The sequence below is a fragment of the Mandrillus leucophaeus genome, unplaced genomic scaffold (assembly GCF_000951045.1).
Source record: "Mandrillus leucophaeus isolate KB7577 unplaced genomic scaffold, Mleu.le_1.0 Scaffold432, whole genome shotgun sequence".
Lineage (NCBI taxonomy): Eukaryota > Metazoa > Chordata > Mammalia > Primates > Cercopithecidae > Mandrillus > Mandrillus leucophaeus.
In genome coordinates this window covers 1,051,096-1,075,697 of record NW_012104610.1, presented here as the reverse complement: position 1 = coordinate 1,075,697, position 24,602 = coordinate 1,051,096, and the positions used below count along the sequence as shown (strand labels likewise).

Here is a 24,602-nt window from a genome sequence, read left to right as displayed (position 1 = left end):
GGGCTGGGGGTGAATACACGGAGGGTGTATTCTGCACCTGGGCTGGGGATCTGCGACTTACAGGAAGAAGGGACCTTATACTACCTTCACATGCTGACGCGGAGCGGAGATAAATCCTGGTGGAGGAGATAGAAGTCACCTCACTGACCTCTCTGCCTTCAGGCTTTTATCTTTAATTCTGCCTTTTTTTTTACAGGACCCATAGTAAATCTAACGCACAAAGCTGACCATCAGTTCTCTTTTCCTAAACGCCCCTCCTCCCCCATGTCTTCCCTTGGGCCCTGAACACAGGTCCAAGTCCGTCCAAAATTGTATAGTGATCCATTTGTTGTTCATGCGCGTGTGATTCCGCGTGTGTGAAATGCGCCCACCCTCAAATCTTGTTTTGGCACATTACCCATCTGACATATCAAAGTCACGCAGAGCCTGACACCTCTCTCCCACTGCATGTTCTGAGGTGAGGGGTGAGGGGGTGGAGGGGTGAGCAATCTGTTTCACTGGACGTAGAGAAATGATGTTTCCTGATTGATCTACTGGACTTTGCACATGCAGCCTGGTCTGCCTACTGTCTTCGAGACTCAGTACAATGTCCTCCTGATTACCTTCTCTGACCCCATTCTCTGGACATGTCCAGCTCTCTATGCTTAATCCTCATCCAGTGTTAATTCATGCATTTATTAACAAATATTTGCTGAGCGTCTACTATGTGCCACACACTGTTATATCTGGATATGCATCAGTTCACAAAACAGCCAAAGTCCCTGTAGTCGTGGAACATCCAATAGTGATCACACTATATTCTATGTTCCTGGGTCAGTCTCACCTACCAAACTTGGGAGTTCCTAGAGCACAATGACAGGTTCTGACTCTTACCTGTGGCCCAAGGCATGGCCTTGCTTACAAAAAACTTGCGTATCAATGAGTACATTACAGTCACCCCATCACCTTGGCTCACCCCATGCCCCATCTCCTGATCCAAGGGATCGCAGAAGTCGCCAGATCTCGTACCTCTTATAACCGCTCAAATCAAGACCCTGAGGTTCTGTAAATCTTTTGAGGTTCCTGAAGGGTAGGAGGCAGCTTAAGCTCATCCCTGGGGCTGGTAACTTGAACTGCAGGTCTCAGGTGACAGCAGCCACCTCAGCATGAATAATTGAAAGCCAGTCCAGCCTCCTGCTCAGAGTTATCCCCCACAGCAGGCCCTGGACTCCCTCAACCTGTCCTGTGCTCTGGTCTTGCCTAAGCAGGAGCCTCCAGCCCAGGTAAGCAGGGCCCTGGATTGTGGGTTCCCAAGCACACCAGTTCAAGCCCACCGCATCACTCATCTATTCACACCCATCCATACACTCTTTCATTTTTACTCCCCACCACCACCATGGGCCTTGCAAGAAGGCCTGCAAGGAGGTCAGATCTGGATGAGGAAGAGAATGGCCCAGGACATGGGAGGAGAGGCCCATTCCCCATAGGCCTCTGGAGAGAAGAGCTGAGTAGAGGGAATATGTGTGCTGTGTGTTATGTGTATGTACACATTTGTGAAGGGAATTCTAAGACAGCACAGGAGAAGGGAATACAGCGGAGAGGAGATAGGGCTGGAGAATTATTACAGAATCAAAGACTCCTCCTATCCGCAGGGAAGAGCAGGCAGAGGGAGGGTCCTGGGATGGGAAAGAGGACGTCTCACCCTAACACCCTATGGAGTATTTAGATTGCCTTTTACTGAGGCAGGGCACAGTGATGGTGAAGGTGTTTTTGACTGCAAACCTATGCTCTTTTGCTACACAGCAGTGGTCAGAGGAGTCCAAGCAGGCAGAGGGTAGGGGTGGGGGAAGATATCCCAGAGGGGAACTAGTGAAAGGGGCCCTGAAGAAGGGGTGACTTCAGGGATAAAGAGAAACAAGTCAGGGGAACAATGTGAAGATGGAACCAGGGGTTGGGACTGGGAAGAGGTGATTTGGGGCTGGGTGCTGAAAGTAGACAGTATGGAGTCCTTGAAAGTACACAGGCTTGGAATCATACTAACCTGGATTCAAATCCCAGTTCTGCTGTGTGACTCTGGACAAAAGCCTTAGCCTTTCTGAGCCATGGTTTGTAAAACATAAGGATAATTGCTACTGGCAAAGGCTACACAAATAGTTAAATTGTGGGTGTGGGTTTCCCTCCCTCCACCCCAGGACCCAGGTAGGGACCATGTCCCCTGCCATTGCACTGGCCTTCCTGCCACTGGTGGTAACATTGCTGGTGCGGTACCGGCACTACTTCCGATTGCTGGTGGGCACGGTCTTGCTGCGAAGCCTCCGAGACTGCCTGTCAGGGCTGCGGATCGAGGAGCGGGCCTTCAGCTACGTGCTCACCCATGCCCTGCCCGGTGACCCCGGTCACATCCTCACCACCCTGGACCACTGGAGCAGCCACTGCGAGTACTTGAGCCATATGGGGCCTGTCAAAGGTCAGTGTTCCCTAGCCTTCTGCTCCAAGAAGTACCCTCAAGGCAGTGAAGGAATATTTGGGATCTGTTGCTGCTTTACTGGGTGAATAGGGCAGGTTCTTGATCCTCTTTTAGGGCCTCTTTTTCTTTCTCATCTGGAAAAGGGGAGCTTGGACTAAGTCATTTATTCAGCAAACATTTATTGCCACCTCTTTTGTATTAGGAATGTGCTAGGTGCCAGGGAGAGGGGGTAGAGGCCACAGAGATGAACTAGCCATAAATGCTGGCCTCAAAGGAAGCATAATACACAGTGGAATAACCATCTCAGCAGATAACCCATAGCTTTGTAATTATCTGTCTCCACATCTTTCTTCTCCACCATGGAGGCTTCCACATACCATTTAGGGTAGCTGTCTGCCTGGATTTATCTCAATCCCAGCATAAATGCTTTTAGGGTCTTATTTAAGAAATTCGGCTGTGTGGTGGTTCGCGCCTGTAATCCCAGCACTTTGAGAGGCCAAAGTGGGCAGACTGCCTGAGCTCAGGAGTTTGAGACCAGCTTGGGCAACATGGCAAAAACCCATCTCTACAAAAAATGCAAAAATTACCTGGGCATGGTGGCACACACCTGTGGTCCCAGCTACTTTGGAGGCTGAGGTGGGAGGACTGCTTGAGCCCAGGAGGCTGAGGCTGCAGTGAGCCGTGATTGTGCCACTGCACTCTCCAGCATGGGTGACAGAGCAAGACCCTGTCTCAAAAAAAAAAAAAAAAAAAAGGAAAGAAATTCAGAAATTCACTGGCTGAATTTCTGGTGGCTCACTGGCTGAGGCACTGGTGGCTCGTGCCTGTAATCCCAGCACTTTGGGAGACCGAGGCAGGAGGATCACTTGAGCCCAGGAGTTCGAGACTAGCCTGGGCAACAAAGCGAGACCCCTGTTTGTACAAAAAATTTAAAAATTAGCCGGGTGTGGTGGTGAGTAACTGTGGTCCCAGCTACTAGGCAGGCTGAGGTGGGAGGATTGCCTGAGCCTAGGTGGTCAAGGCTGCAGTGAGCCATGATCACACTACTGCACTCCAGCCTGGGCAACACAGCAAGACCTGGTCTCATAAATAAATAAATAAATAAATAAATAGAAGTTCGTCCAATTCCAAGATCAGAAATATATTCAATGAGCAATAAAAGGGGAATGAAACTACAAATTCTAACAGAGACCTTTCATAAATCTCAAAGATAGGGTGGTTGTTTCTGCCTGGGACCTCATGGAGAAAGAGCAACATTTGAACTGAATCTGGAAGTTTTGAGTTGGCCAGGCAGATGGAGATGGGGGTGGGAAGGGCAAAGCCAGCCACATATACACATGTGGCATGAAGGAATGAGACAGCATGATGGATTCTGGGTACAGTTGTTTGGGATGGCTGTCATACAGGCCATAGGTGGGAAATACTGAGAGATGAACCTGGGAGGTAGAATAGGATCAGGTCCAAGGTCCTGAATGCCAGGCTGAGGATCCCAAGTTCAATCCCAAAGGCCTTCAGCTCACAGGAGCCAAGGAGTAATAAGGTCAGATTGGTTGGAAAGATTCCAGGGCTGGTGTGAAGACTACACTGTAGGAGACGGGGACCAGGAGGGCAGTTGGGGCTATGGTACAAGAGACAGATGAGACCCCAACTGGTTGGGAGCTGCAGTGAGGCAGGTGAGCATTTGAGATATCTTTCTATCAGGGGCCCTGCATTCGTCTCCCATGTCTTCTGCAATAGCCATCTCCCCACATAGGTCAGATCCTGATGCGGCTGGTGGAGGAGAAGGCCCCTGCCTGTGTGCTGGAATTGGGAACGTACTGTGGATACTCTACCCTGCTTATTGCCCAAGCCCTGCCCCCTGGGGGTCGCCTTCTTACTGTGGAGCGGGACCCACGCACAGCAGCAGTGGCTGAAAAACTCATCCGCCTGGCCGGCTTTGATGAGCACATGGTCAGTCTCCCATCTCCCCAACCCAGATTTCTGTCACCCCAGGCCTTGCCCTAGCCAGACATCCCTTGTGAGGGACTCCCATCTAAGGAGAAGGAAGCACCTCCACGCTGGGGACTGTGATGCTGGATGGTGTGTCCTCGTGTCCCAAGTCATCTGCACATTATTTTCTGCCGGATGACAAAAGAAACAGCTAAGAGGAAGGCCTCTGGAACCCAGCAAATTTGGGTCCAGCTCTTACTCTGCCTCTTGTTAGCTATGTGACCTTTAGCAAAGCATGCATCCTCTGAACCTCAGCTTCTTCACAGGCAGAATGGAAATTACAATACTGATCCTGACTTCTTAGGTTCTGAGGTCAGAGGAAATGTGAGAACACTCATGGGGAGCTAAGCCAGGACCTGGCATGAAGTAAGCCAGATCCTGGTGGGGTCTTCACTGGGAGAACAATTCCCCCCACCCTCACCTCCAGCTCCCCCTATCCTCACAGGTGGAGCTCATCGTGGGCAGCTCAGAGGAGGTGATCCCGTGCCTACGCACCCAGTATCAGCTGAGTCGGACAGACCTGGTGCTCCTGATACACGGGCCACGATGTTACCTGAGGGACCTGCAGCTGCTGGAGGCCCATGCCCTACTGCCAGCAGGTGGCACTGTGCTGGCTGACCATGTGCTCTTCCCTGGTGCACCCCGCTTCTTGCAGTATGCTAAGAGCTGTGGCCGCTACCGTTGCCGCCTCTACCACACTGGCCTTCCAGACTTCCCTGCTATCAAGGATGGCATAGCTCAGCTCACCTATGCTGGACCAGGCTGAGGTCCAGGCCCAGGGGTACTTACTGATGCCCACCCCCACCCCCACCCCCACCCAAGCAGGGACCTCAGAATCTGCTCCCTTTCCTGTTTGGGGCCTTGACACATGCTGGGCTCAGGGCTAGGGAGTCTCTCTTCCCACCTCTGACCCCTTTCAGCCTCTACACTGACCTCAAGTGTCAAGTTCTATCAGGCTGCTTGGTCTCACTAGGCCCCCTCTTTCCAGGGAGAACCATGGACTGACAGCATTCTTGCTGAGCTCCTGACCCATCTCTGTCACTGATTTGCTGAGTGACTCCAAGGGAATCCCTGCCTTGCTCTGAGATTTAATCTTCTCTCTTAACATGAAGGAAGCTGGATGGGAGAGCTCCAGGGACCTCCCAGTTCTCGGCCTCAGAAAGCCTCCCATCCTCAGCCCATGCCATTCAGGGTGGGATCAGAGGAAGTGGCAGACAGTGAGTTAGAGGCCCTGCAGGAATAGCTGGATGCAAGCTGGGCCAGAGAAAATGGCACAGAACCCTGGACCCAGGGCCAGGCATGCCCTGGCCTTCCCTAACCCTGGCCCACTTAGCCAATTAGGTGTGGCTGATGTCCCTTGAGTGCCCTCTCCCCAAAGCCCAAAAGAAGATGCTGGACTCCTCTGGGCCCCACCAACAAAGAGGGAATAGACATGGGGGAAAAATCACTCCTTTGTCTTTATTAAAGAAACTTAGAAAGAGACCAGACCTGCCAATCAAGGGGTGAGGTACTGGCCAGGAAGGTGGAGTGGGGCTCAGGCCCTGGGGATTTCAAGTGCAGATCGATGGCCTAGGAGGGGCCAAGGAGACCAGATCCTGGCAGCAGCTGAGGAGGTGCCCAAGGGCACTTTCAGGCACTGGGGCCATCAGCTGGTTCTGTGGGCAGGGGTTGGGGGTTGGGATGCAGGGTAGTTTGGGCTGGCCTGGAATCTCTCTGAGGCCACCCTGCCTTGTCTACCTAGATCATCCACTGGTCCTGATCCTGTTCGTTGCCTTCCATGTCCACCTGGAGAGGAGGCTGGGTGTGGGTGGGGAGGGGCCTCAGCCAGCCTCAGCCCCAGATCCTGTCCCTGGCTGGATCCAGGGTTTCTGTACCCTTTGGCCATCAACTGGGTCAGAAGCAGGGGCCCAGGAAGAGAGGCCCTCCCCCATACCCCCTGCCTACCTCATTGACCTCTCCGTCATCAGGCGACTCATTGTAGTCATTCATCTCGTCCATGTCCTGCATGTCCTCATCATCCTCTGAGTCCTCTTCACTATCCTCATCGTCTTCATCATCCTCTTCTTCCTCGTCATCATAGTGCTGGTGGGCAGGACAGAGCCTGTAAGCCCTACAGGCCTGCGTGGATCAGTTCAAGAACTGACCCACTTGAACCTCTCTCTAGGGCCAATGAATGACCCCCCACCCCAACCCTCCCTCCTTGAGTCTAGCAGGCTGGTGCATGTTCTGCAGGACCTTAATGCTAGGCCCAATGCCCACCCCTTCTATCTCTCGTTTTTGCCCTTCACCCAGATCTGAGAACCACAACTGCTCTGGGTGAAAGGCAGGACATTCAGAATTAGAGCAGAGCCTCGGTCCACTGTGGCCCCCACACAGGCCCCACCTGCTAGAGCCACTCACCTCTGAGGCTGGCTTGCCAATAGGAACCAGGTTGTTGTCTTTCTCTGCGATGCTTTGGAGCTGTGGGCAAAGGCATAGACGAAAAAGGCCAGAGCCCAAGTAGGGCAGGTCAGGGGCATGGGACTGGCCCATTCTGCCCAGAAGACGAGCCACACGTGTGGGGGAGAAGCCTCCTCCCAGTTCTCAGGGAGATTCAATCCCTTTCTTGTCATCTGCCATTTATGAACTTGATCTAAATACTTAAACTCTCTGAGCCTCGGTTTTTTCATATAATTATGGTGAGGATGAAGTGAGAGACTTACCAGCCTAGAAAGCGTCATCTGCTAGATCCTCAATAGTCAAAATTATTTCCTGTGCTTTAGGGAAAAGAGCTTGGGCTGAGTGTCAGCAGCCTGGGCTCTAATCTGGCCCAGAAGTCACATGGTACCCCTGTAAATTAGGGTATGAAAAGATGAGAACCTTGGCTCCCTGGCTCCCAGCCTGATTATTCCCAGCTGAGGGCAAAAAGCTCTTCCTGGGCAGATTTCCAAAATAAGGCTGGGTCATGGCCCACTGAAGGGGGTCTCTGTCTGTGCTGGGGTCTCTGTCTGTGCTGTGCTAGCTGCTCACTCACCCAGGCCTGATGCTGCTGTTCCTGCTGCTGCAGCTCTGTCTCTTCCACACAGGGTCGATCCAGATTAAACCACAGTGTCTCAGTCACACGAGGGAAGAGTGAGGGGAACAAAGTGGACATGGCTCCTAGACTGAGGGAAAGGGTCAAGTCAATGTGTTTTGCTTAGTTTTCGTTTTTAATTTGGTTGTAATTTGATTTAGGGATAGGGTGGAAGACAGCAGGAAAGCAGCCCCTCCCACTAGGAATCAGATAGACCTGGCTTTGAGTCCTGGCTCCAACACTTACTAGCTGTTTGACCTTGGCTGAGTCACTTAACCTCTCTGGGCCTCAATGTCTTCATCTGTAAAATGGGGATAATAACAATTATACCACCGTCAAAGTTATTCTGATAATTAAGTAAATAATGGATAAATAAAGCTGTTTGCAGGTTGTTCAAGGAGGGAAGGGAATGGGAGTCAAGTGTAGGAATAGGAATCCAGAATGCAGACTGGCATTATGAAAGTATACAAAATTAGAGGTAGCAGGGTTCTACTGAAATTATCCCTACCTCCTCTATACACTAAAACCTGCTTTTTGCACCTTTATGATGGCCCATGCCACACCCACCCAGTGTCAGAAATTTAGGACACTAACGACCGCTCATGAATCACAGCCAAATGTTGGGGTGGGGGGATTGTAGCATATGCAAGCAGGGCTTAGTAAGACATTCTAGGAGGCATGAATAAGTGGATAAATAAGTAGATGTAAGATTGAATGGATGAACTAACATTATAAGGGTACAATCAGCTTTGAGCGGTTGAGGGAGCCGACCAGGAGTGCTAGATAATCTTTATTAAACTGAGGACAGGCAAACTGAGGCCCAGCGACAGGCAGAGACTGGCTTTAGGTCATACAGTGAGTCGGGGCTTAGAACTCCTCCGTGAAAGGGATGAGCAGGAGAAAAGAATTGATGCTGGTCCTGCTTCTGTCCTAATTTATCTGACCGACCCAGGGCCAGCCGCTGCCCTTCCCTGTATCTCAGATTCCCAACCTGCGTAATTAGGCACGAGAGAAAACACCCTCATGTCCAAGAAGTACTGACAGGCCAGAGATCTCAGCTCGGAAAGCCCAACCCACCGTCGCAAAGCCACCGCCCATTCTTTACTCATTACGGTAATGACCATGCAGTTGACCAACAGAAAGAAAGTAGGGCGGGACTCAAGACAGAAATTTGGCCTTATAGGGTTGCTAAACGCGAAAAAAGCGGGGCCTGGGTAGGGCCAATTAACTGAAAGAAATGCTGGGTGACAGGAAGTGACACCAATGAATGACGAACCTTGTGTGAGGGGTGGGGCTTAGTCTCGAGGAAGCGGCCAATGAACTGGAGCTCTTTAAGGGTTAAGGACTCTCAATATGGAGCTCCTGGGCAGTCGGGTCAAAGGAAATGGGTTTCTGTGGGAGAAGGAATGAAGGGGCAAGGAGACGACGGCACCCTTGTCTCTGTACTTACCGCGCCGGGAAGCTGCAGCCGGCGGCGACCCGGAAGCGCTTCACTCAGCCTGAGCGGAAGAACCCACCAGAATCCGGGACTCACCAAACGCATGCGTCCTTCGTCTCCTTTTGTTCCCTGCTCCCGCCCACTAAACCGGATGTGACGTTGCATACCTTAGTCACAGTGTTAGGGAAGGAAGTGTGACCCGCCTCGAGGCTCAGCCAATCGGCCTCTCCATCCTGGCCCCACTACTACGGCTACATTTAACCCCTGCCGCTTTGTTCCCAGGCAACATTTGCTTGTTAACCCCTTCTGAAGAATAGTTTACAGCAACCTCTTAGTGCGAGGGCCGTTTGTCCTGCTGCATCCCAGAAAACTAATCTGTTACTACTCCAGAATTGCTGGTTAATGTTATGCCCCTCCTGTCTGTGCTCTCTCAGCTTCAGTTTCCCGTTTGAGCACATTCATTCTTTTTTATTTTTGCTCTGAACAAAAATATTTGAGTTCCTATATTACTATATTCCAGGCCTTGCTAGAAACTGGGGATACATCTATGAAAATGGTGGCTTCCCTGGAAGACCTCACAGTCCAGGGAAGCCAAACCCTGCAGACATGCAGTAGACTCAGTGATCTCTCTTAAGGTTGTCTGTTGAATTCTGACATTGGAGATTATATACAGACTTGAATGACTAGTCAGCCTCAGGCACAGCATTCTGTTGCTTGGGGAATCTGCTGCCCTCCTCAGACCTGGGCCAAGTCCCCTTAGAGGTCAACCTCGTAACCTCTCCCATTCCTTCGCTGACGCCTCAGTTCCAGTAACCTCTGACTCAGCTTCTCCTTTAGAGATACTCATGCTTTCTGGAAACAGAGGTCCTTCAAACCCAATTCCTATTAAGCTCCATCACTTACCAGGCTCTTCCAGGGACAGCAGTCGTCCACATTTCCAGTACTGTCCTGGACAGATGTGTGAGTTTTGGCGAGTCCTTTTGCTCTCTGAACTCAGCTTCTTTGTCAACCAGCATCATAATCTCTGCCCAGCCTTCCTTCTATCCTGGGCTGATGTGAAGATTGGATAAGAATTGTTCAAGAGGTCATGTACTGTGCATATTGAATGTGATTATATTGCCAAATAGCACCGTTTGTTATAGTTTTTCATTAAAGAGTACACTTTGCCTCTTGGAAATGACTTTTTCATTTGTTTAACAAATACCTATTGAGTGCCTTAGTATATGTCCGTCACTATTCTTAGTAGTGGGTATACAGTAGTAAACAAAACAGACCAAAAAAGTCCCTCTTTTCATACAGCCTTCATTATGAGAGAGGTAAACAATGAAGAAGATAGATAAATAAAATATGTAGTTTTAAGATTGCAGTAAATACTGAGGAGAAAAATCTGAGAAGTGGGAATAAAATATTTGCAGGGGAGGTGTTTTATTTTTGATTGGGGGGCCAAAGTCACTGGGAAGGTGACTTTTGAGTAAAGGTCTGAAGAAGCAGAGAGCCTTCTGATATTTGTGGAAGAGCATTTCAGTGAGAGAGAATGGAAGTGCAGAGGGCCTAGAATGGCTTGGGCATAGTGTTCTCTAGGGCGAGTAATAGGTAGGACATGAGGAGTTAGGGAGTCAGTGGAGGGTTGTGAGCACAGGGTCCACACAATCTGATTTACATTTTAACTGAGTTACTCTGGCTGTTCTATAAAGAATAGACTGGGCATAGGGGAAACAATGGCAGAAGCAGGGAGACCAGTTAGGAGCCTATTATGATAGTCTAGAGGTAGTGGATGAGAAGTAGTTGAATTCTAAATTTATTTAAATGGTAGAGACTACAAGGTTTGCTAACAGACGTAGAATGCCAGAATAAGAAAGGAGCCACGATTTTTGGGCTGAACAACTAGAAGATGGGCGTTGCAACTGTTTTGAGATGGGAAAGACTGGGGAGGTGATGAGGGAGGGATTTCTTTTTTTTTTTTTTGATGGGGAGCTCAGGTTTGAGTGTGTTGAGTCTGAGATGCCCATTAGAGTAGAGATGTTGAGGCGGCAGGGAGGCATACAAATCTGTAGGTCAGGGCAGAGATCTGGGCTGGATTTGGGAGTCATTGGCACATAGATGGTGTTTAAAGTCATGAGACTGGATGAGATCACCAAGGGAGTGAGTGTAGATGGAAAATAGTGTCCTCCAATATTCCGAATTTGAGGAAACTAGGAAAAGCAACAAACCAGATGGAGAAGGAAGACCAAAAAGATAAGTAGAAAGCTAGGTGAGTTGATGGTATCTTGGAAGCCATGCAAAGAAAGGGTATTAGGAGGAGAAAATGGTCTACTACAGCCTCATTCCATATAAAATTGTGCTTCTGTTTATTTCCCCAGCAGACCATGAGCTCCTTGAGGGCAGGGACTGAATGGTTACTATGTCCCCAGGGCCCAGCATGACCTTCTCCTGGATTCCTCATCTTCCTCCTGTGACCTGTGTCTCCATCAGTTTCTCCACCGGCATCTTTTTCTTACAGGATTCCTACGTCAGGTACCATTTGCCCTGTCCTTCCCGATAACTCCGCCTGCTGGAAATTACCTAGTAACAGAGTTTATTTTGAAGGTCATCAGCCAGGCTCAGTAAGTCATGATGACGGGTTAGCTGGTGACATTTACTGAGTACCAACTGAGTGCCAGACACCTTTCTAGGCCCTGGGGACAGAGGAGAAGCAGAAATAATTCCTGCCCTAGAGAAAAATATAGTGAGTACTAGGACAGTTATAGACAATTATAGAGGAGGGTAATAATTGTTAAAATCAATGTATATAGAGAATACATGAGAACACAGAGGAGGGGAGATGAATGGGTTCTGGACAAACTAAATTTAGGCTTTTGTTCCAGAAAAGAAAACATTTGAGTGGGCCTTGAGGGATGAGTAGGAGTTAAGCCCACTGGTAGATAAGTGGGAAAAGAGGGTGCACAAAGAGGCATCTTTCATTCAAGGGCATGTTTGGAGAACATTGAGAATCTGGGCAGAACTGGATGTGTGGGGTGGAGAGAGATGAGAAAGAATGATAGGGGACCCAGATAGGGAAGGTCTTTGGTGGCCCTATATGGAGTGGATGGGATGGGATCCGGGCATCTTGGGTTTCACCTTTCTCTTATTGCTGACTTGCTGGGGACCCCAGGTAAATGTCTCCCCATTCACAAGCTCCCATGTTCTCTAACATAATAGCCTAACCACGTCGCCAGCTCTGATGTGAGTCCCTGGAAGGGATTCCCCTAGCCTAACCCTTCCCATTCTTAGATTTTTACATTTGCCTTATTTGTGATTTATACAAACCAGGGCCTAGGAATGGAAAACAGGGGTAGGATGGAGATTTCTCAACAGAAATCAATAAATCCAGAGCCCAGAGGCTGAAGATGGAAACCATGACTCTATGCAGAGAATTCTCTAGGATCCAGGAAGGGCCAGATTTGAGTGGTATGAATTCAGTGCTAGTGAGAGCTGCTTACTCATTCCTTCCATAAGCCTTGAGGAGCATGGCTGACCCTGGTAGGGGACAGAGGAGAATGTCACAGTCACAGTCACTACCTTTCATACATATGGAGGGATGGTTGGTCTCCAGAGGGTTTTCCCACTCATAGTCTCCACTTATCCTTAGCCCACCCCTGGGAATTCTGCCTTCATTTAGCAGATGAGGAACCTGAGGCTCAGGAAAGTAAAGCAGCTTGTCTGAGGTGAAGCTAGAACTCAAGAATGTCAAAATCTTGCATTGTTCCACAAATCTTCCTTATGGGCTGGTATGTGCTTGCCGATGGGGACTCACAGAGGAATCCGATTTGTGTCCTAGTCCTCTTCAACTACCCGGTATGGTGTGGGTACCAGACTAACGCAAGTCATTAGGCCCTTTAGGCCAGATCTCTGTGTGATTCATGTCTATTTCCCTGGCACCTTGCACAGTGTCTAGCAGAGTAGTCACTCAACAAATGTTTATATAAGATGGATTTGTTTCCTTGGGTCTAATGGAATTATAGTTCACATGAAGAATGGTATAATAGGGATAGGTTCTTTTTTTTTTTTTTTTTTTTTCGCTCTGTCACCCAGGCTGGAGTGCAGTGGCCGGATCTCAGCTCACTGCAAGCTCCGCCTCCCGGGTTCACGCCATTCTCCTGCCTCAGCCTCCCGAGTAGCTGGGACTACAGGCGCCTGCCACCTCGCCCGGCTAAGTTTTTGTATTTTTAGTAGAGACGGGGTTTCACCGTGTTAGCCAGGATGGTCTCGATCTCCTGACCTCGTGATCCGCCCGTCTCGGCCTCCCAAAGCGCTGGGATTACAGGCTTGAGCCACCGCGCCCGGCCTCAGGGATAGGTTCTAAAAAGAGAAAAGTGGTAATGTTAAAAAGAGAAGAGCAGTGTGGGAGGGGAGGTGGAGAAGGCTCCTCAGGAGATGAGACCTTGCAAGAGGAGTTAGGAAAGAATATTCTAGTCAAGAGCAGACAGCATGTGCAGAAGTGCAGAGGCCTGAAAGGGTGTAGTGTGCCCAGGACATGACATTGACCGAGGGCCTGTTGTGTGGCGATCTTGGTGATGGGCACTACGAAAGAAACAGGACCAGGAGACAGTACCCTGTGCTCAAAGGACAAGGTACACCCTTGGAGGAGGACAGGGACATGCTGAGAAAGTCTTCCTTGAGCAGGGGAGACTTCAGCTGGGTCTTGAAGGATGCTTCAGAGTTTGAGTCAGAGAGGAGGAAAGGGGAAGCCTCCTAGGTGGGAGGGGCCTCCTTAGGCAGGGGCTGTGGTGGGAGGGAATGAAGAGAATGCCCAGGCAGGAGAGCATGGTGTGTGGAGGGCAGGTTGGTTGGGTGGGAGGGGCTGGAGAGCTCCACTGGGTGGGCTAGCTGAGGGAGTGCACCTTAGCCCTTAGCATGGGGTATAAGGCTTGTTCTGCCTCGTGGTCACTCAACACCTCATTTATTTCCCATCATTGTGGCCTCTCTGGACCTGATTCTGAGCTTGGGATGGATAGATGCGTTGGAAGGGATCTCTGTGAATTATCTTCCAGTTCCCTAGAAAGCCAGCCCCAGGAGAGGGGCTCCAGCCAGGTCCCTATTTGCATGGTGGTTTTGCATGTATTTGCTTACCACAAATATATGGTAAGGTTTCCTCACTAAGGTTTAATGGGCTAAGGTTTCCACATTCTGACTATAGCAAAATAGACACGAAGTTTGAAGAGGGGCCCTCTGCATTGGAGGCAAAGGCTGAGGAGACACAGACCTACACATACACACCCCCTCACTTTATGCAGAGGTGGTAGACACAGACCTACATACATACACACACACCCTCACTTTTATGCAGAATGAAGGCTCCCCAGAGATACCCATGTCCTATTCCTATGGTGTCTATCTTACCTGGCAAAAGGGACTTTGCAGATGTGATTAAGGTTAAGGACTTTCACATGGGGTGATTATCCAGGTGGGTCCAATCTATTTACACTAATCCTTAAAATCAGATCGACTAGACAAGGAAGAAGCGTCAGAGAGATACTACACTGCTGACTTTGAAGGTGGAGGAAGGGGCCATGAGCCAAGGAACACTGGCAGCCTCTAGAAGCTGAAAAGGGCAAGGAAATGGATTCTTCCCTAGAGCCTCCAGAAAGGAACAAAGACCTGTTGACATCTTAATTTTTAAAAATTTTTAAAAATTTTTTTGAGACAGAGTCTTGCTCTGTCCCCCAGGCTGGAGTGCAATGGTGGGATCTCGGCTCACTGCAACCTCTGCCTCCCAGGTTCAAGGGATTCTCCTGCCTCAGCCTCCTGAGTAATTGGGATTACAGGCGCCCACCACCACACCTGGCTAATTTTTGTATTTTTAGTAGAGATGGGGTTTCGCCGTGTTGGTCAGGCTGGTCTCAGGTGATCCGCCTGCCTCCGCCTCCCAAAGTGCTGGGATTACAGGCGTGAGCCACTACACCCGGCCCCTGATACCCTAAATTGAGACCCATGTTATACTTGTAACCTACAGAACTGGAAGTTAATAAGCTTGTGTTTTTTGCTGGGCACAGTGGCACATTCTTGTAGTCCCAGCTACTTGGGAGGCTGTGGTAGGCGTGTTACTGGATAGTGCCCGGTAGTTTTAGGCTCTTGGTGTCCTGAACAAAGAACTGGACCAGACACACACAGATAGCAAAGCAAAGCGGCAAAAGCTTATTAAGCACGGTATTACACTCTCGGAGGGAGAGTGGACTGACCTCTGGCAGATGAGATCAACATTAGTTTGGTGTACTCTGGGTCTTTTTGTGTGTGTGTGTATGTGTGTGTGTGTTTCTTCTCTTCCCAAAGCTGCCTAATCTCTAGCCAGTGTCTGCCTTTTTTATTGATAGATATGTTGCTTAGTTACTTTGGCCCTTGTGTGTCACCTGCATCCCATAATTTTAAGTACATGCATGATTTGCAGTCCATATGCACGAGCTTCAATGAGCTAATTACCATACAGGGTCATTTTAAGGATACTTTTTCTCTTTAATGTGCATGCCCATCTCTAAGGAGCTGCCCCTGACAGGTTTGGTCCAGATTTAGGCCACATGGGGGCTTCTTTCTCACTTTTGTTTTGGCTGTTCTGCTTCTTATCTCGCTTCTTGCTCACCTGCCCCTTCAGCTTGCTTCCGTTCCCTGCTTTTACTCATTCTGCCCTTGATCCAACTTTTAATTCCCTTTACTATTCTCCTGCTATATTTTTCCTCTTCCCCTGCTTCAGGAGGATCGCTTGAGCTGAGGAGTTTGGGACCAGCCTGGGCAACAGAGCGAGACCTTGTCTCAAAAATCAATTAATTAATTAATTAGTGTTGTTTTAAGCCACTTAGTTTGTGGTAGTTTGTTATGGCACCAACAGAAAACAAATGCACAGGCACACACATATATCCTCCCACCCCGATGGACAATGAACCACAGTCATACACGCTCAGGCAGACACAGGCAGGGAGACCCAGGAACATCAGCTGGCCCTAAGTAGGGGCTGGGGAGAAATGAAGCTTCAGGTGTGTGCTGCGGGGTGGGGTGGTAAGGCCCGCTCCTTGGCTGGTGTGGAGAAACTTTGACCACATTTATCAGGCTTAACTTTGCCCTGCTTCCTCTCAGTCTTTACATCATACTTTTAGCAACCTTTACAACATTTTGTCCTAAACACTGTTGCGAATACATGTATGAACCTCAAAGACTATACTAAATGAAATAAGCCAGTCACGAAAGGACAAATACTGTAGGATTTCACTTTTCTGAGGTTCCTGGAGAAGTCAAATTCAGAGACAGAAAGTAGGATGGTGGTTGCCAGGAGCTTGGGGAGTAGGGAGTTATTACTGTTTTGGGTTTTTTTGTTTGTTTGTTTTTATGGGTATCCTGTTTCTGCTTAAAGAGTTATTACTGTTGACCCATGAACAGCACAGGTTTGAACTGCATGGGTCCGCTAATATGTGGATTTTTTTCAATCAATCACAGATAAAAAATACAGTCTTCAGAGGATGCAAAACCCACATATATGAAGGGTGGGACGTCAGTATGTGTGGATTTGGGTATGGGGGGCTCCTGGAACCAATCCCCTATATCTGTTGAGGGAGGATTGTATTTAATGGATACATTTTCAGCTGGGGAAGATGAAAAGCATTCTGGATGAGCCTGGTCGTGGTGGCTCACGCCTGTAATCCCACCATTTTGGGAGGCCGAGGTGGGAGGATTACTCGAGCGCAGAAGTTTGAGACTAGCCTGGGCAACATGGTGAAACCCCATCTCTACCAAAAATACAAAAATTAGCCAGGTATAGTGGTGTGTGTCTGTGGTCCCAGCTACTTGGGAGGCTGAGATGAGAGGATTGTTTGAGCCCAGGAGGTAGAGGTTGCAGTGAGACAAAATGGTGCCATTGCACTCCAGCCTGGGTGATAGAGCAAGAACCTGTCTTTAAAAAAAAAAAAAAAAAAGAGTTCTGGATGGATTCACAACAATGTGAATGTACTTAATGTGAGTGTACTGAACTGGACATGTAAAAATTGTTAAAATGATTTTTATTGTATGTATGTTGCCACAATTAAAAAAAAAAACTTGTAGATTAGGCACCATTTTGGAGAATGGGTTCAGGGGAGCCTCCAGTCAACCTCCCCATACTGCAGTGCAGCTGGAAACTTGGTAACTGGTTCTCTGACACCTCCCCATCACTCCCAGCCCAGTGCCACATATCCCCATCTCCACGCCCCACTCCAGTCCAGAGCCATCTATTGCCTGGGCTACTGCAATAACTGGCTAACTTCCCACCACACTACACTTCAAACCATACATGGCTGCCTAAAACCTTTCCCTGGTTTCCCATTGCTTTTAGCCTGTGAGTTGAAGTCCTTGCCAGGCAAGATCTGTCCCTGCCTGCCTGTCCACCCTCATCTACAGCCAACCTCCTTCTTGCTTTCTGCACCCCAACCACACCCCAACAGTTCTGCAGATCTTCAGACCCACTAAAACATGTTCTGCCTCAGGGCCTTTGCACAATGCTTCCGTTGCCTGGGACGCTGTCCTCCTTCTTTACTGGGTCAGTTCCCACCCTTTTGGTCTCAGAGAGGTCCCCCCGGCAGCCCCAAACCAGATTAGCTCTGGTGCAAGGAGCACTCTTCCACAGCATCTTCTCTTTTTCTCATAGCACCTCACCTAATACATACACAATACATATATTTTATATATGTATGTATTTTATATATGTATGTATATATAAAATACATGTATTTTATATATGTATGTATATATAAAATACATGTATTTTATATATATGTGTGTGTGAATATATATATTGTGCGGTAAAATACATATAACAAAAAATTTACAATTTTCGCCTTTTTTTTTCTTTGGACACTGAGTTTTGCTCTTGTTGCCCAGGCTGGAGTGCAATGGCGCGATCTTGGCTCACCACAACCTCCGCCTCCTGGGTTCAAGTGATTCTCCCACCTCAGCTTCCCAAGTAGCTGGGATTACTACAGGCATGTGCCACCATGGCCTGGCTAATTTTGTATTTTTAGTAGAGATGGGGTTTCTCTATGTTGGTTGGGCTTGTCTCAAATTCCTGACCTCTGGTGATCTGCCCACCTCAGCCTCCCAAAGTGCCGGGACTACAGGTGTGAGCCACCGCGCCTGGCCAATTTTAGCCATTTTTAAATGTACAATTCAGTGGCATTAAGTACATTCACATTGTGTGTAACCATCACTACATCCATTCCCCAGAACTCTCATCTTTTCCAGCTGAAACTCTGTAATTAAACAGTAGCTCCCCACCCAGCCTCCCCAAGCCCCTGGCACCCACCATTCTACTTAGTCTCTATGAATTTTGACTACTCCAGGTACCTTATGTAAACAGAATCATACAGTATTTTTCTTTCTGTAATTGGCTTATTTCACTTAGCATAATGTCTTCAAGGTTCATCTATGAAGCTGTTGTTGCATGTTTCAGAATTTTCTTCCTTTTTTTTTTTTTTTTCAAGACGGAGTCTCGCTCTGTGGCCCAGGCTGGAGTGCAGTGGCCGGATCTCAGCTCACTGCAAGCTCTGCCTCCCGGGTTTATGCCATTCTCCTGCCTCAGCCTCCCAAGTAGCTGGGACTACAGGTGCCCGCCACCTCGCCTGGCTAGTTTTTTGTATTTTTTAGTAGAGATGGGGTTTCACCGTGTTAGCCAGGATGGTCTCGATCTCCTGACCTCGTGATCCACCCGTCTCGGCCTCCCAAAGTGCTGGGATTACAGGCTTGAGCCACCGCGCCCAGCCAGAATTTTCTTCCTTTTTAAGGCTGAGTAATAGTCATTTGTACATATCACATGTTGCATATCCATTCATCTTTTGATAGACATTTGGATTGTTTCCACTTTTTGATTATTGCAAATAGTACTGCTATAAAAATGGTTGAACAAATACCACCTGTTTTAACTATACATCTAATTGTGTGCTTATTTGTTTAAGTTGTGCCTGTCTTCCTCACCTCTGGGTGTCACAGGTGTTCACCAGCATATCCTCAGCACCCAGCACAGTACCTGGGCATCAGTAGATATTCATCAAGTATCTGTTGAATGAATGAATGAGACACCAAAATGTATCTACTGTACATATGTGGTGTCTGTAGTGTGCAGGGAAGAGCAGAAGACTTGAATCTGGGGCCCAGCTCATTGATTCCTCATTGCATGCTCTGACCTTGATCAAGGCCCTTCACCTTTGTAAACCAAAGAGTATCTGAGACAAGTCTCAATCAATTTAGGAAGTTTGTTTTGCCAGGGCTAAGCATGCACCCATGACACAGCCTCAGGGGGTCCCGATAACATATGCCTAAGGTGGTTGAGGCACAGCTTGGTTTTATATAGTTTAAGGAGACATGAGACATCAATCAATATATGTAAGATGTACATTGGTTCAGTCTGGAAAAGTGGAACAACTTGAAGTGGAGTGGGGGTCTTCCTAGTCATACGTAGTTAAGAGACAACCATTTGCATTCTGTTGAGTTTCGGATTAGCCTTTCCAAAGGAAGCAATCAGATATGATATGCTTTTATCTCAGTGAGCATAGGGATGACTTTGAGTTCTGTCTGTTCTGTGTCCACAAATTATGAGGAAGGTGTGTAGTTTGTCTTCTTTTTAATCTTAGTAGCTATCTTTTCTTGGAATAGAATGTGAGGCAGGTTTGCCCTAAGCAGTTCCCGGCTTGACTATTCCCTTAGAAATTGACTTGGTCTTAGTAAATTGACTTTTCCCATAGTAATTGACTTGCCCTTAGTAATTTTGGGGCCCTAAGATTTATTTTCCTTTTACATCTTCAAACCTCAGTTTCCCCATGTGTAATGTAGGGGCACTGTCAGCCCCACAGGGTTCTTGTCAGGGTCAAATGAAACAATACATGTAATGGGGTTCAGCTTCTGACCCAAGGAACTGCTCAGTGACCTAAGCTAGAGGCCTTGATCTAAGTACCGAGGGAGAGAGGAGGCTCCAACTAGGGGAGCTGACTGACTGGATTTGAATCCAGCCCAAGGTCTATTACCCATTCTCTGAGGACCTTGGCTGTGTATTCATTTCCTATAGCTGCTGTAACAAATTACTACAAACTTGTTGGGTTAAACCACACAGATTTGTTCTCTTTCAATTCTGGAGGTCAGAAGCCATAAATCAAAGTGTCAGCAGGACTACATTCCTTGTGGAAGCTTCCAAGAACAATCAATTTCCTTGCCTTTTCCAGCTTCCAGAAGCTTCCTGCATGCCTGGTGGCCCCCCTTCCTTGCATCCCTCTAACCTCTTGCTTCCACCTTTATGTGTCCTACTACTCTCTCTGAGCTGCTGCCTCCCTCACATAAGGATTACATCAAGCCCATTCAGAAAATCCAGGATCATCTCCCCATCTCAAGACCCATTTCTTAATCACGTTTGTAAAGTCCCTTTTGCCATATAAAGTAACATTTGGACATTCCACATATTAGGACATGGACACAGGTACCATCTCTCTCCCATGTGGGCCTCAGTTTGCACTTTAGGAAAGTAAAGCGCATTGGTCATGCCCTGTCCTCCCTGTCATCCTTGTTCTGTGGAGTTCTCCCTGAGGCAGGAATATTGGGTGGAGGCCAGAGGGTTGGGTCCTTCCTGCCTGACTACCCTAGCACCCAAATTCTCACAATCTTGTCACCAGCAGTTATAGCCCCAGGGCCTGGCTGTCCCCCAACCTGTGTTCCAGTGCTCCACTGTTCCCTTCCATTTCCTGGGTGCTTCTGATGCAGTACTTTTTCTGGGATGCTTCACTGGACTCACAAGAGGGGTGCCCTGTTTATTAGGTCTGCCATGCTCAATCCCTTGCAGGAGGGAGCACATGAGTGAGTGAGTGCAGGATCTGGTTGGCTGTTCCAGGTGCTGACAGCAGCAAGCTCCATGCAGGGCCCTCAGCCAGTCCAGGTGCGAGCGAGCAAGGGCAGGATCCAGCTGGCTGCTCTGGGCACTGGCAGGAGAAATCTCCATGTGGGGCCTGTGGCAGTGCCCAGGTGGGGGTGCTCACGACCCTGAAGCCCCAGAGAGGATATTACAGTGCTCTCCTAGTTCTGCTGTCCATGGACGGTGGTGTGTTCGCAGCTCAGTTGGCCCCTTGCCTCATTGCATGGGGTGGTTGCCCTCTGCCAGCAAGGGCAAAGAGCCAGTGTGACAGCCTTTCTGGGTACCTGCACTTGGTGGGTCCAGAGCCCTTGGCCAGTGTCCAAGAAGAATGAGGTTGTGCAGACAATTGAAGGATGATGAAGGCGGAGAATTTTATTAAGTGATCAAAATATCTCTTAGTGGAAAGGGGAGCTGGAGAGGAAACAAGAAGGGCCAGTTATCTTTTATCTTCCCCTAAAGTCAGGCCGTCTCTTCTGTAGTCCAGCCATCTCTTCCATGAAGTCCAGTTGTCTCCTCGAAGTCTTCTTGAAGTCCGGCCATCTTCCCCTCTGCTGACTGAGTCTGGGGCCTTTATACGCACAGGATGGGGAGTGCATGCTGATTGGTTTGTGGGTATGCAAAACAGGTTAAAGTGAAGACACCACTCAAAGATGGGCACGACAGTGTAGAAAACCAATTAGGAAAAGGTAAGTATATGTAAAATAGCTGAAGGTTGGGGATCAGTCAGAGGAAGGGACAACAAATGGGAAGACAAGTTTTCAATCTGGTCTGAGGATTTAGCTTGTAGCTTGGCTTTCAGGCTTTAAACTGGCTTTGGCTTGGAGGTGGGATTTCACCAGGGACCAGTCCCTATTTGCCTAGGCATTTGGCTGCTTCCTGTCCCTCTCATTTCCCCCTCTGAAGAGGTACAACTACCTGTCATTAGAATAGAGACAAAGACAATCAACTGCTTCCTGCTGACAGAGGGTGCTGTTTTGGGCAAACAGCAATCAGAGCTCCCTCAGGGGCCTATCTAAGGGTCCCTGGTTAAAGGGAGCCATCATTCAAGGCTCTGGTTACTTGACTGTTCAGAGTTTGATGGCCTCTAAGTGAGAAGAAACAATTCGGGTTATTAGATGACATGTATCAAAATGGAACAACAAGGGAGAAAGGACAGCTCAAAAATCCCAAGGCTGCTGACATGCCCAGATAACTGGTGGCTATAGTTATATCTGCTAAGATTTGGGTGCATGGGGCTTGGCTTTGGTTTGCTCCCTTGGTTTCATTTTCCCAAAAAAACCTCCAGATTATGGGCACCACATCCTATTTACTCCTATCACCTGGCAGGATTTGCAGGATAATTGCCCAGAACTAGAATATTGATTCATATTTTTACATTACCCATCCCTTCTCTTTCTTCTGAGCCACAACCAGAGATCACTAGTTGGTTCACAGGAATAAGGAGGATTAGTCTAAAAAGTAGGCAAAAGCTTAAAAACAACTGACACTAGAATTTAATGACAAGTGTATGATAAATTTTGAAACATAATATTTTTTCTCTCTCCAGTCATCATTTCTATTAAAAATAAATCATGATAGGACTGAGTTGTTTGCAAAATAAACTTTGGTCTTATACTTGGCCTGGTCATTTGCATAAAGTGCAGCAAGAATAATTATTTTCACATAGGCTTTTAAAATTGGCTTTGATGGAACTCTGTTTCACAAGGAATCTCAAGTAGGACCTTTTAAAGCTGAGCTCAGCCATGGGTTTGTACCCTCAATACCTATGAGTTGGGTAAATTCTTCTTTTCTTGAGGTCCCCAGATAACATAGGACTCCTGGCCCTGTTAGAAAATGACATTCTTTACTCACCACAGGTTAGGAACCCTGTCCAGGGACTGTGTAGACAAGGTATGAAGCCAGTTTTCCCAAGGGGATTTTATTGGCTCTGCAAGTCAAGCTTGATTCCCTAAAGGAAAGCACACCATTCCAGTCAAATCCTTGGTAAAATAACCAGTTTCTCCAGTTGCATCCTGCTGCAAAAGAAAATGGATTCTTATTGCACTGATGCAAATAACTATATTCTGTAAGTTAAGAATATTCACAAATAGTGTCCAAATTCTAGATAAACCAGGCAGAGAGAAATATGCTCCAAATTTTGTTTGCAGGAGTATACCTTACTCAATTGTTAAACGCTGTAGATAGCTCAAAAGAAGTTTCCTTGATTCTGGAAAAAACAAAACAAGGATCAGCAATGTTTTAAGCAAAAAGTTAAAAAGGATTACTTCAGTTTTCTATTAGTTCAGTTTATTCAGTTAACTCTTGTTCTGCTTGATATTCATGGGCATTTCAGCTCTTTATGACTCCTGTATGCTTTTCCTCTGTTCCAATGTCACAATCTCCAAAGTCATTAGAAACCTGCATTTGAGGGCACCTTTCAAAGTCCAATAGCTGACCACAAATCATCTTTTGAAAAGGGTCAAAACAAGACAACAATTGTCTGTGAATAACAAAATATCCTTGGGTAGTCGCACTCAAAAACATGATTGACAAAGAAATTTGGTTTTTCTCTGTGGTTTATAATAACTTAACACAATAACCTTAATTATGACTGATAGCATATACTCAGACGTTTGCGTTTTAGAAGTCCCAAACAATTAGGCCGGGCACCATGGCTCATGCCTGTAATTCCAGCAGTGTGGGAGGCCAAGGCAGATGGATCATGAGGTCAAGAGATCTAGACCATACTGGCCAACATGGTGAAACCCTGTTTCTACTAAAAATACAAAAATTAGCTGGGCATGGTAGCACATGCCTGTAGTCCTAGCTACTCAGGAGACTGAGGGAGGAGAATCACTTGAACACTGGAGGTGGAGATTGCAGTGAGCCAAGATCATGCCACTGCACTCTAACCTGGTGACAGACTGAGACTCCATCTCAAATAAATAAATAAATAAATCCCATACAATTTTGGAACATATATTAATATTATTCACTAAAATATACACTGAAGAAGGTCATACATTATTTTTATTTTGGCAATCCCATGTAACTAAATGTGTTAAATAATCCTGTTTACCTCTCTTTTGGATGCTCTGGGGCCTTCAGTAGCATCCAAAAGTTAGGGGTTAGAAAAGACAACCTTGAACCTGAAGTTTGATTTTGGGAAGTCTGTCAAACATATTAAAGATTTAAAACACTTACTATTTTGAAATAGAACTCCAGATTACCATGTTATTTATTTTAGCCAAAATGATGACTCAAAAATTTTAAAGCAAGGCAAAAACCTTTCATTATCTTTTACCATTACATGAAAATCTTCAAGACAGAAAGTCAAATTTCACCCTTGCATGTAAATCTATTTTCAGTAGTCTCAATTACATGTTCCAATGGTAACTCTTAGCAATTTTTAATTTTAATGTAAAACCTGGTAAGTTATTTTAATTATGTACTAGGCACAGATAAAGTGTGACTCTTTCCAGCATAGTTAAGGGTGTGGTTAATTCCATATGTCCCCAGACCTTACCAAATTGTAAAGCAGGCAAGTCAAACAGTTCTCAAAAGCCAAAGAAGCAGTTTATAACCTTATAACATTTAGCAAACCTAGTATCTGACCCGCATACATTAGACCGCATATTTTCATTTTGATGACATTTGTATTTTACCAATTATCTTCAAAATTGTTTTTCTTTCTCAAAGATTAAAGTCACATGAACTAAAAGGCAATACAGCTTTTGTTTTTCCTTCAAAAAATGTTTGATCTAAGCACTTATTTTCTTTAAGCGAATTAGAGCTCTTTTTTTATATAAAC

General features: G+C 47.2%; 3 protein-coding genes across 14 annotated transcripts in view; 2 read left to right on the top strand and 1 right to left on the bottom strand.

The window, feature by feature from the left end:
- The first annotated feature begins 1,204 nt into the window (after positions 1-1,204).
- LOC105549238 (transmembrane O-methyltransferase) lies at positions 1,205-5,201 on the top strand. Its single transcript, XM_011993673.1, has 4 exons — positions 1,205-1,262; positions 2,172-2,446; positions 4,200-4,396; positions 4,881-5,201. Exons 2-4 carry the CDS (start codon positions 2,188-2,190, stop codon positions 5,199-5,201), a joined length of 777 nt encoding a protein of 258 aa, XP_011849063.1. The 5' UTR covers positions 1,205-1,262; positions 2,172-2,187.
- Positions 5,202-5,868: 667 nt separating this feature from the next.
- ANAPC15 (anaphase promoting complex subunit 15) lies at positions 5,869-9,066 on the bottom strand. Of its 12 annotated transcripts, none has more exons than XM_011993676.1 (6): positions 8,938-9,066; positions 7,704-7,788; positions 7,449-7,578; positions 6,836-6,895; positions 6,380-6,517; positions 5,869-6,232 (listed from the first exon to the last, which is right to left on the bottom strand). In XM_011993676.1, exons 3-6 carry the CDS (start codon positions 7,566-7,568, stop codon positions 6,173-6,175), a joined length of 378 nt encoding a protein of 125 aa, XP_011849066.1. In that variant the 5' UTR covers positions 7,569-7,578; positions 7,704-7,788; positions 8,938-9,066; the 3' UTR covers positions 5,869-6,172. The 12 variants fall into 12 exon arrangements, with proteins under 12 accessions (XP_011849066.1, XP_011849068.1, XP_011849067.1 ...); XM_011993678.1 differs by having other exon boundaries at positions 5,869-6,220; XM_011993677.1 differs by having other exon boundaries at positions 7,449-7,573.
- Positions 9,067-11,119: 2,053 nt separating this feature from the next.
- The window catches only part of FOLR3 (folate receptor 3 (gamma)), a 39,898-nt gene continuing 26,415 nt past the window's right edge, over positions 11,120-24,602 (top strand). Inside the window, exons 1-2 of the mRNA XM_011993670.1 lie at positions 11,120-11,176; positions 11,289-11,439. The gene's annotated coding sequence lies outside the window, so the exon portion shown is untranslated. The remainder of the gene's footprint in view (positions 11,177-11,288; positions 11,440-24,602) is intronic.